Genomic DNA, 12688 nt, shown 5'->3' on the forward strand with positions numbered 1-12688 from the left:
TAATACTAGGCAGACAACTTAATACATAATGACACACAAGAATAAATGTAAACATCAGATTTCGAACTCACGCTCTATAAATTAACAAATCTAGAGCGCGACATACAAACTGGGGCACAGGACTACATTCGGCCATGCACACGACATACCGACTAATGGCACACACTACATCTGTCCTCACAGTCCTCTGTAATATACTTGTCCTCATTTGAATACACACACACACACACACACACAGATATATATATATATATATATATATATATATATATATATATATATATATATATATATATATATATATATATATATATATATATATATATATAGGGAGCCATTCTAATGCAAACACCCTTAAAATACAAACGTGTGGACAAGAACTAGCCATAGGATGCGATAAGATGAATGGATGAGATGTAGCCTATGATGGGAGACGCAGACTACTAATTATTATTAATAAGGGTAATAGTGACAGTGCACACACACCTCCTAATCTGAAACGACTTCTAAACCGTATGCCACCCTATAATTAAGGAATTCAAATACCACGAGGAATGCAATAGTCAATCCGCAACGACAAACACACCACCCAACCGGAACCGATCCCTCGTGCACCCATCGACGTGAGAAACAGACTCCATGGATGCGCGAGGAGACACCATGGCCGACGAAGACCTACCAAATTTTGATGCCAACTTGGACTCCATGGACGACACCAATCCAAGTAAGTACACCATATAGTTGAACCCCTATTACTGTACATATCGATTCGTCAGTGAAAACAACAGTTGGATGCACTGGAATAAATTTTGGGAGTCACAAGTAGTAAATAATTTAACCCTATATGTACTCGTAGCAGATGTGATGGAATTGCATCAATAATTTAACCCTGAATGTACTAGAAATCATGGACTGATTACAGGGGGGTGATGGAAGGGGCTGTAGCTTTGTGTTCATAGAGTGCACCCGTTATTTGTCTCAATTGCACACACCGTAACGTAGTTTGAATATGCATGCACCCACAGATTCTATCGTTTATATTATACGCAATTCTAATATACACCATATAGTTGAACCCCTATTATTGTACATATCGATTCGTCAGTGAAAACAACAGTTGGATGCACTGGAATAAAACTTGGGAGTCACAAGTAGTAAATAATTTAACCCTGTATGTACTCATAGCAGATGTGATGTAATTGCATCAATAATTTAACCCTGAATGTACTAGAAATCATGGACTGATTACAGGGGGGTGATGGAAGGGGCTGTAGCTTTGTGTTCATAGAGTGCACCCGTTATTAGTCTAAAATGCACACACCGTACCATAGTTTGAACATGCATGCACCCACAGATTCTATCATTTATATTATACGCAATTCTAATAACGCTACCAGTGCCAAAAAATGCTACTAATATTTACGGAACACACCTTTGATTAATAGGCAAAGAGCATACTGAAGAAGAAGCAACAGATTGCGAAATGATCATATTACCCGATGGAACGAAACGGTGGTTACCCACCTGCAAAAGTGAATGCACCCGGTACGAAGGGCAACAGTTTGCAACATTAGAAGACGGACTAGCCTTCTACCGGGCATACGCAATTACTGTCGGTTTTGATATCAGAAAAGGAACGATGCGCATGAATAGGGAAGGGAAAGTTCACATAAAATACATGTTATGCTCACGGGAAGGATTCAAGCCCCCCAAGAAGGGCAGTAACACAGTCAACGATATGGTAAACCCCACACAACCAAAGAAAAGAAAGCGGGTGTCAAAAAGAGTTGGTTGTAAGGCCCGAATTGTGATAACAAGGTGTAAGACCGGCAATTATACGGTCCATGCAGTGGAGTTATGGCACACACACTGTCTATGCTCAGACATTGGGAGACCCTTCTTGAAAATAAATAGGAAGCTGGATATTGGACACAAAATATTCCTAGCAAACTATGCAAGGGCAAACATTGGTACTACCAAATCTTGGACACTATACAAAGAAATGGTGGGAAGTTTTAATGATATAGGGGCAACATCCACGAATTTCTGCAACTTCAGAAGGGATTTGTTGGCGTATATTGCTGGAGCAGATGCACAAATGGTGGTAGAAGACATGTACAAAAATAAAGAGGCCAACCCAGACTTCTACTTCGATTTTGATCTAAACGAAGATAGACAACTATGCAGGTTGTTTTGGGCTGACGCAATATCACGGAAGAATTTTGCATGTTTTGGCGACGTGATGTCATTCGACGCTACGTACAGCATGAACAGGTACATATGACTCCAATTAAAGTAGTTTAATTTAATGAAATTGTTATCCAGCACGTTTTAGTACTCAAATACACATGCGTGCACAACTGCTAAACATTGTATGCACAATATAAACCATGAGATCCAATCACCAGCTCTGGTCATTGCAGCGATCGAATAAATGGTTAATTACACTGTGATGTGGTGTGTGCACCCCTGTGTATTCGTGAGTGCAAGACATCATGCATGCAGTTTTGCAATAGAATCTACACGTCGGGCGGCCAAAAAAAAAATGATGCCAGTCTTACTATTATATGTCTGTGCACTAACTGAGAAACAATATAAACCATGCAGATACAAGCTTGTATTAGTACCGTTCACAGGAGTAGACAACCATAAACGAAGCATCACATTTGGGGCGAGCCTCATTGCAAGAGAAGAAGTGGAGTCGTATGAGTGGTTATTAAAAAGCTTCAAAACCGCGATGGGGTATACACCAAGATGTACTATTACGGATCAAGATCCAGCACTAAAGGTCGCAATACCCAACATTATGCCAGAAACGAGACACCGGTTCTGTATGTGGCACATCATGTCAAAAGTCGGGGACAAGGCAGGACCTGCACTGGCAAAGAACGTCGAGTTTAAAAAGGCCCTAAACAATGCAATATGGGATGAAACCTTAAGTGCCACCGAATTTGAATTGAAATGGGCAAAGGTAATGCAAGATTACAACCTTGTTGAGCACAGGTGGTTTAACCAATTGTACGAGGCACATGCATCGTGGATACCTGCATATTTCCAAGATATACTCATGGGAGGACTACTAAAAACAACATCACGTTCAGAATCGGAGAACAGTTATTTCGGAAAATTCACAAATCACCACTGCAGCCTAGTCGAGTTATAATGCAATACAATCGCGCCATAGAAGAACAGAGGCATAACCATGCAAAGTTGAACGCAGATTGTGAAGGTTCAACCCCTGAACCGAAAACCCCGTTGGGCATGGAACGCCAAGCAGCGGCACTGTACACCATCAACATATTCTACGAGTCCCAAAAAGAAATATGGGCCAGAAGTTTCACATGCAAAATCACCAACAAGACACTTGAGGACGGAAACCGGAGGTACGTTGTACACGAAACAGGTGCGAAACTGTACGTGGTAACACACCAAGAATCTACCCACAAAACAGAATGCAGTTGCAACAAATTCTACAGAGTAGGAATCTTATGCAAGCATGTGCTGGCAATTTTCAAGGACGAAGGCATCGAAGAAATACCAGGACACTATATTGTTCCTCGATGGACAAGAGACGCATGTGCACGGCAAATGTATGATATTGTGTTGAAAGGCAGCCCTAATACGCAAGGGGGGAACGAACTCAAATCAGTTGCGAACCAACTCTGGAATGAATTCTACAACTTCTTAGGATTGGCTAATGGAAGTGAAAATGAAATGGCTCAAATTTTGACAACAATGCAGCAACTAAACGGGAAGTTAAAGAGTGCTAAGCAACAAGCCAACCAAAGCACCAGCCACCAATCAGTGATTGAATCAATAGTCAACTCTACTGCACCTACCGAGATCCAAATCAAGCCACCCAATGTTGTCAAAAACAAGGGCAGCGGGAAACGATTAAAGAGCAATAAAGAGAAAGAAATGGAAAGAACGAAGAAAAAGGTGAGGACATGTGCTACTTGCGACCAACCGGGCCACGACAACCAGAATTGTCCAGAAAGAAAAGACATATCAGATGAGTAGCCTCCCGTGGTTTAAAATACTACGAATTCTAGCACAATTTAAAGTTGAATTAGATACTTGTCAAATTTTAGAATTTTATCCATCACTAGTTCGTTTGTTCAGCTATGCATACTGACCACCATCAATGTACACACAGTTTTTTTTTTTAAGCCTACAGTGTAATAGTCAACTACTTAATTCGCTCATCTATGCATACTGTGTACCATCAACGTGTACACACAGTTTAATTTCATACCATTTTCACACACGACTTTAAAATTAAATAGTTGTGCACTAAGCCTACACACTACTAGTCAACTAGATAATTTGTTCCACTACGCACCCGGTCTCCCACCACTGTGCACCCACCAGTTCTATTAGTAAGCCTATAAGTTAACAGCAAAACACTCACTACGGATAACTTTATTAAACACACAACACATTTTTGACATGTAACCCATTGCGAATGCACACTAATTAACGCCAAGGTGCACCCACATATTTAACAATAACCGTATACAATTAAATTTAAATGGACTGTTTTTAACTTTACCCACGAAACCCAATGTATTACGAACAGACATGCCCACTTAGAACCGCCACTGCGCACACGTGTTTTTAATTAGTAAACCCTACTAGCTAATAGTAAACTACTTAGGTGAGTTTAATTTCATACCATTTTCACACATGGCTTTAAAATTAAATAGTTGTACACGCACAGTAGATAATATAGACCTACTGCCTTCTGTGTAATTTAGATGAATAGAGAATCATGCATAATTCATTAACCTATGCACCCCAAGTTAAAACACTGTGCATCCAAACACACACAGCGCCGCAACCCAACAGCAAATGAGATACCAAAATTTAATTAAACAAGAAGCAATTAATAACATAATTTTGACACTAATAAACAAACAACCAACTGCGAATAAACAAACGTCAAAAGAAACCCCATGAGGTGCAGCCCTTACTTAGCAAAAAGAATGAGAACCCAACAAACTAAATACCTGCTTAATCCCCCATACACAGTAACAATGGTAGCTACATAAAAACCCCAAAAAGGTACGCATACCACGGCAAAAACTACGAACTAATATCAATTAAACCAAAGACACAAACCCCACCCCGGACCTACGGGATCAATGACACAAACTTATACGCCCGAACAACATTCCTAGACTTTAGTAAATTGAACTCTGATGTTGCGATTTCCTTCATGTAGCGTAATCTTAACTTCTTGAGCTGAGCACCGTTACCTTTGCTAAGCCCACACCTCCATCTGGCCACTCCCTGCCCCATGTAAGACTCCATATGACGCATGACATAGACCCCGCAGTCAACCGTATTCTTGCCATCACGCCAACTCATCTGCATACGCTTTGGCTCCAAACACGCACACATCGTAGACCTCCCCGGATGAATAGTGGTGAAGAATTCCATTAGCATGCCAAACTATAAGACACCCACAGATTGCAGACATCAAAAATCGAAAAGCGCAAAGAGGTAAAAAAGTACCAGACTGTGCGAAATATATAACATACCAAATCCTCTGGGCAATCCCCATATTTCAGCTTCATATTAGGCTGAAGAGTTGAATTGTCAATTATCTCACACCGGAATTTTCAAAAATCAACGCATATAAGGAAGTAATGTTTCTGACGCAGAATGGGGAACATAAACTGCAAAAAAACACCGACGCACCACCTTAAAACCAAAATGACTACAAGCAAACAAACTAGCACAACCTGCGTGCACACAAAACTCAGTCCCTATGGACACAAAATATGATGGACAGGTAGTCTAGAAGCCATGTAAAACAAAAGAATTCATACCAAATCAACTTCAGAAATGTAACGATATGGCGTCACCTGAAACTCCTCGTGCAGCCTATCCTTGAACAACGCAAACCGCTTATCCCGATCAAGGGTGGTATCCACGACAGTATGAAGCTTCAAAAGGAGTAAAATTAGCACAACAAAAAAAAACCTAAACGTGTCAAACTACCATGCCACAAAAAGATGCAATTACCAACCGTGGAAAGAGTGGAGGCAAAAAAACAAGAAGGGGCATTCGGTTCCTTATACCGCTCCCGACAATTTAACAGACACGCCCATGCATCTACAACACCAACCTCAACCAAAGACCCGGGTGCCAAAGACATCAAATCCGCCCACCGCGCCACACTACCACCCACATCAACCAAAATCTCCTCCCTACACAAAAGTAAATAAAAAAAAAAAAAAAAAAAAAAAAAAAAAAAAAACACCAATCAAACACACATAACCAACACAATTTGTCTATTAACAAATGGTTCCCGAAACTAACATGTCCCCCTCAGCTGCACACAACAACCAGTTGCAAATAACCGAGTCCTCTGGATTGTCTAAAGGTGGCAACCCAAGATCCAGATGCGACAACTGCAAAGGCAAAGCATCCGGCGGGATAGTAACACCCCTAGGCCGTTTGAAAGGGGCTTGACAAATACGCCCGTCAGACTGACACCGGCTAGGTTCACCCACACGAATAGATTGCTGCACAGAAAGAAGTGTGAGCATCAACAACCAAGTCCTGAATTTAAATTACAAAATGCCACTTACCTAAACTACGCACCCATAAGTTCTTGCAAGTGCAACCATTTATACACATCCATACACACACATCAAACCAATTCCATCACACCAAACTATGAGTAGATAGCTAACCATGAGAAGTGACAACACCAACACCCAAGTCTAGAATTCAAACTACAAAATGCCACCTACTTAAACGGAGCACACAAAAATTCCTGCAAGTGCATCCATTTATACACATCCAAGCACACATAAAAAACATTACTAAATAACAAACCACACAACTACCCAACTCTTCAAATGAACATACAATTGCCACTTAATAAAACCACCCACGCATAAATCCCAGCACACCTACTATAAAAAAAATAACAAAGCACCCGAATTATGGAAAAAAAAAAAACCAATGAAAAAAATGCACACATCAAATCCATCATTTAATACCACATCAAATCCCATTCCTTTATACACAAACATACCAAACCAGGCTCAATCGGCGCATCAACATGCGCAGGTAACTACGAACGCCCCGGGCAAGGACCCTCAGACCAAATATCACACACAATGGAATCGTCATCACCATGCGTATGTCCCTCCACATACTGCGGGCCACAACCCCCCGAACAAGCGCAATCCCGACCCCCATTAGGAAGAGCCACATCAGTACCTGGAGCACCTAAAGCACCACCCATGCAATCATCACCATGCTCTTGGATCGGACCACCCTAGCAAAAAGGAATAGAGTGAAAAAAAAGTAATGAGTTATAACCCAAAAAAAACCAGAAACAATGTGAACGCACACAAGTAACCCAACAAAACTGACCTCAACACCAGAAAAAGGACGACCAGTATTGGCCGGAGTCAAACCACGAACCACATCCCCAATATATATATATATATATATATATATATATATATATATATATATATATATATATATATATATATATATATATATATATATATATATATATATATATATATATATATATATATATATATATATATATATATATATATATAAGAAAAAATTAATTAACATTACACGAAATATTATGAGTTCAAATAAGGACAACAATATATAGAGGACTGTTAGGACAAATAATGGGCAAATCACAAATTAATACTAGGCACACAACTTAATACATAAAGACACACAAGAATAAATGTAAACATCAGGTTTCGAACTCACGCTCTATAAATTAACAAATCTAGAGTGCGACATACAAACTGGGGCACAGGACTACATTCGGCCATGCACACGACATACCGACTAATGGCACACACTACATCTGTCCTCACAGTCCTCTGTAATATACTTGTCCTCATTTGAATACACACACACACACACACACACACACACACACACACATATATATATATATATATATATATATATATAGGGAGCCATTCTAATGCAAACACCCTTAAAATACAAACGTGTGGACAAGAACTAGCCATAGGATGCGATAAGATGAATGGATGAGATGTAGCCTATGATGGGAGACGCAGACTACTAATTATTATTAATAAGGGTAATAGTGACAATGCACACACACCTCCTAATCTGAAACGACTTCTAAATCGTATGCCACCCTATACTTAAGGAATTCAAATACCACGAGGAATGCAATAGTCAATCCGCACCGACAAACATACCACCCAACCGGAACCGATCCCCCGTGCACCCATTGACGTGAGAAACAGACTCCATGGACGCGCGAAGAGACACCGTGGCCAACGAAGACCTACGAAATTATGATGCCAACTTGGACTCCATGGATGACACCAATCCAAGTAAGTACACCATATAGTTGAACCCCTATTACTGTACATATCGATCCGTCAGTGAAAACAACAGTTGGATGCACTGGAATAAAACTTTGGGAGTCACAAGTAGTAAATAATTTAACCCTGTATGTACTCGTAGTAGATGTGATGGAATTGCATCAATAATTTAACCCTGAATGTTCTAGAAATCATGGACTAATTACAGGGGGGTGATGGAAGGGGCTGTAGCTTTGTGTTCATAGAGTGCACCCGTTATTAGTTTCAATTGCACACACTGTACCGTAGTTTGAATATGCATGCACCCACAGATTCTATCGTTTATATTATACGCAATTCTAATATACACCATATAGTTGAACCCCTATTATTGTACATATCGATTCGTCAGTGAAAACAATAGTTGGATGCACTGTAATAAAACTTGGGAGTCACAAGTAGTAAATAATTTAACCCTGTATGTACTCATAGCAGATGTGATGGAATTGCATCAATAATTTAACCCTGAATGTACTAGAAATCATGGACTGATTACAGGGGGGTGATGGAAGGGGCTGTAGCTTTGTGTTCATAGAGTGCACCCGTTATTAGTCTCAAATGCACACATCGTACAATAGTTTGAACATGCATGCACCCACAGATTCTATCGTTTATATTATACGCAATTCTAATAACGCTACCAGTGCCAAAAAATGCTACTAATATTTACGGAACACACCTTTGATTAATAGGCAAAGAGCATACTGAAGAAGAAGCAACAGATTGCGAAATGATTATATTACCCGATGGAACGAAACGGTGGTTACCCACCTGCAAAAGTGAATGCACCCCGTATGAAGGGCAAAAGTTTGCAACACTAGAAGACGGACTAGCCTTCTACCGGGCATACGCAATTACTGTCGGTTTTGATATCAGAAAAGGAACGATGCGCATGAATAGGGAAGGGAAAGTTCACATAAAATACATGTTATGCTCACGGGAAGGATTCAAGCCCCCCAAGAAGGGCAGTAACACAGTCAACGATATGGTAAACCCCACACAACCAAAGAAAAGAAAGCGGGTGTCAAAAAGAGTTGGTTGTAAGGCCCGAATTGTGATAACAAGGTGTAAGACCGGCAATTATACGGTCCATGCAGTGGAGTTATGGCACACACACTGCCTATGCTCAGACATTGGGAGACCCTTCTTGAAAATAAATAGGAAGCTGGATATTGGACACAAAATATTCCTAGCAAACTGTGCAAGGGCAAACATTGGTTCTACCAAATCTTGGAGACTATACAAAGAAATGGTGGGAAGTTTTAATGATATAGGGGAAACATCCACGGATTTCTGCAACTTCAGAAGGGATTTGTTGGCGTATATTGCTGGAGCAGATGGACAAATGGTGGTAGAAGACGTGTACCAAAATAAAGAGGCCAACCCAAACTTCTACTTCGATTTTGATCTAAACGATGATAGACAACTATGCAGGTTGTTTTGGGCTGACGCAATATCACGGAAGAATTTTGCATGTTTTGGCGACGTGATGTCATTCGACGCTATGTACAGCACGAACAGGTACATATGACTCCAATTAAAGTAGTTTAATTTAATGAAATTGTTATCCAGCACGTTTTAGTACTCAAATACACATGCGTGCACAACTGCTAAACATTGTATGCACAATATAAACCATGAGATCCAATCACCAGCCCTGGTCATTGCAGCGATCGAATAAATGGTTAATTACACTATGATGTGGTGTGTGCACCCCTGTGTATTCGTGAGTGCAAGACATCATGCATGCAGTTTTGCAATAGAATCTACACGTCGGGCGGCCAAAAAAAAAAAATGAGGCCAGTCTTACTATTATATGTCTGTGCACTAACTGAGAAACAATATAAACCATGCAGATACAAGCTTGTATTTGTACCGTTCACAGGAGTGGACAACCATAAACGAAGCATCACATTTGGGGCGGGCCTCATTGCAAGAGAAGATGTGGAGTCGTATGAGTGGTTATTAAAAAGCTTCAAAACCGCGATGGGGTATACACCAAGATGTACTATTACAGATCAAGATCCAGCACTAAAGGTCGCAATACCCAACATTATGCCAGAAACGAGACACCGGTTCTGTATGTGGCACATCATGTCAAAAGTCGGGGACAAGGCAGGATCTGCACTGGCAAAGAACGTCGAGTTTAAAAAGGCCCTAAACAATGCAGTATGGGATAAAACCTTAAGTGCCACCGAATTTGAATTGAAATGGGCAAAGGTAATGCAAGATTACAACCTTGTTGAGCACAGGTGGTTTAACCAACTGTACGAGGCACATGCATCGTGGATACCTGCATATTTCCAAGATATACTCATGGGAGGACTACTAAAAACAACATCACGTTCAGAATCGGAGAACAGTTATTTCGGCAAATTCACAAATCACCACTGCAGCCTAGTCGAGTTTATAATGCAATACAATCGCGCCATAGAAGAACAGAGGCATAACCATGCAAAGTTGAACGCAGATTGTGAAGGTTCAACCCCTGAACCGAAAACCCCGTTGGGCATGGAACGCCAAGCAGCGGCACTATACACCATCAACATATTCTACGAGTTCCAAAAAGAAATATGGGCCGGAAGTTTCACATGCAAAATCACCAACAAGACACTTGAGGACGGAAACCGGAGGTACGTTGTACACGAAACAGGTGCGAAACTGTACGAGGTAACACACCAAGAATCTACCCACAAAACAGAATGCAGTTGCAACAAATTCAACAGAGTAGGAATCTTATGCAAGCATGTGCTGGCAATTTTCAAGGACGAAGGCATCGAAGAAATACCAGGACACTATATTGTTCCCCGATGGACAAGAGACGCATGTGCACGGCCAATGTATGATATTGTGTTGAAAGGCAGCCCTAATACGCAAGGGGGGAACGAACTCAAATCAATTGCGAACCAACTCTGGAATGAATTCTACAACTTCTTAGGATTGGCTAATGGAAGTGAAAATGAAATGGCTCTAATGTTGACAACAATGCAGCAACTAAACGGGAAGTTAAAGAGTGCTAAGCAACAAGCCAACCAAAGCCCCAGCCACCAATCAGTGATTGAATCAATAGTCAACGCTACTGCACCTACCGAGATCCAAATCAAGCCACCCAATGTTGCCAAAAACAAGGGCAGCGGGAAACGATTAAGGTACACGGAGCACCTAAAGCACCACCCATGCAATCATCACCATGCTCTTGGATCGGACCACCCTAGCAAAAAGGAATAGAGTGAAAAAAAGTAATGAGTTATAACCCCAAAAAACCAGAAACATTGTGAACGCACACAAGTAACCCAACAAAACTGACCTCAACACCAGAAAAAGGACGACCAGTATTGGCCGGAGTCAAACCACGAACCACATCCCCAATAACAGCCCCCCCCCCCCCCCACGATCAGGAAAATCTAGCGTATTACCTAGACTAAAGGATGGAATATCATTAAAATCAACGGGCTGCTCATCAGAACGCACCTCTCCAACAGCCTTTACAACCTCAAACACCTGTCGAAGCACCCCGCCATCAAAAGCACCAACGGGACCCTGCTTTGCCAACTCTAAAATTTCTCTTGAAAACAACCTTGATCTTTCTAACACAACATCTGCGAATGTCTAACCCAACAAAAGAGAATGACACAATAAATAAAACCCACCCATAAAGACACACACAAACACCACTTGCCCATGTGCACCCCTAGAACATAACCAACCATAAATGAATGCCTACCAACAAAACCCATACCTTTGGCCCATAATCAACTACATCAGAAGACGGATGAACACCTTCGTCCACCCCGTGACAACCCTCATGGGGGGCTCAATCATACCAAGGCCAAACCCGCCACCTCGAATCTCAGAAAATTCCCGTTCATGAAGTAGACGTGAAGACCAACCACGCAGACCAGGAATACACCGGGGGACAGAGCGCGCACCATGCACAACACGATCCACATAAAACAACTGAAAAAAGAACCAAAAATAATGACAAAATTAATTGTAGTGACCTAGTGGGAAAGAACAAAACAGAAATCACCAAACAAAAAAATTACACCAAGAATACCGTAACAAACTCAGCCGGCCCAATACAGAACTTATGCCGACCCGAACGCCAGGCAGACTCAACCAACGTGTCGACCACCAGCTTGCACCAATTTAAGTCACGCACGCTAGACACATCGTCAAAATGATGCCAATACATCTGGTTTGCATAGCCGCTACACATACAAGAAACCCATGTGAAGAGCACCAACATAAGAAAATGGCGTTTAAACCAAACGCCACTATCTACCGCA

General features: G+C 41.1%; 3 protein-coding genes across 3 annotated transcripts; all 3 read left to right on the forward strand.

Moving 5' to 3' along the window:
* Window positions 1–660: 660 nt before the first annotated feature.
* On the forward strand, window positions 661–3163 carry LOC109185680 (protein FAR1-RELATED SEQUENCE 5-like). Its single transcript, XM_019335635.1, has 3 exons — window positions 661–724; window positions 1446–2274; window positions 2608–3163. The coding sequence occupies exons 1-3, from the start codon at window positions 661–663 to the stop codon at window positions 3161–3163; spliced, it is 1449 nt and encodes a 482-aa protein (XP_019191180.1).
* Window positions 3163–4020, forward strand: LOC109185681 (protein FAR1-RELATED SEQUENCE 4-like). The gene has a single exon (XM_019335636.1). The coding sequence runs from the start codon at window positions 3163–3165 to the stop codon at window positions 4018–4020; it is 858 nt and encodes a 285-aa protein (XP_019191181.1).
* Window positions 4021–9648: 5628 nt separating this feature from the next.
* On the forward strand, window positions 9649–11627 carry LOC109185682 (protein FAR1-RELATED SEQUENCE 5-like). Its single transcript, XM_019335637.1, has 2 exons — window positions 9649–9920; window positions 10256–11627. Exons 1-2 carry the CDS (start codon window positions 9649–9651, stop codon window positions 11625–11627), a joined length of 1644 nt encoding a protein of 547 aa, XP_019191182.1.
* Window positions 11628–12688: the final 1061 nt, after the last annotated feature.

The sequence above is a fragment of the Ipomoea nil genome, unplaced genomic scaffold, assembly GCF_001879475.1.
Source record: "Ipomoea nil cultivar Tokyo-kokei standard unplaced genomic scaffold, Asagao_1.1 scaffold1339, whole genome shotgun sequence".
Taxonomy (NCBI): Eukaryota; Viridiplantae; Streptophyta; class Magnoliopsida; order Solanales; family Convolvulaceae; genus Ipomoea; species Ipomoea nil.

Coding starts and splice junctions, on each gene's coding strand:
- LOC109185680 (XM_019335635.1), top strand. CDS start 661: ATGGCCGACGAAGACCTACCAAATTTTGATGCCAACTTGGACTCCATG. Junction 725..1,445: donor CATGGACGACACCAATCCAA/GTAAGTACACCA, acceptor TTTGATTAATAG/GCAAAGAGCATACTGAAGAA. Junction 2,275..2,607: donor GCTACGTACAGCATGAACAG/GTACATATGACT, acceptor TAAACCATGCAG/ATACAAGCTTGTATTAGTAC.
- LOC109185681 (XM_019335636.1), top strand. CDS start 3,163: ATGCAATACAATCGCGCCATAGAAGAACAGAGGCATAACCATGCAAAG.
- LOC109185682 (XM_019335637.1), top strand. CDS start 9,649: ATGGTGGGAAGTTTTAATGATATAGGGGAAACATCCACGGATTTCTGC. Junction 9,921..10,255: donor GCTATGTACAGCACGAACAG/GTACATATGACT, acceptor TAAACCATGCAG/ATACAAGCTTGTATTTGTAC.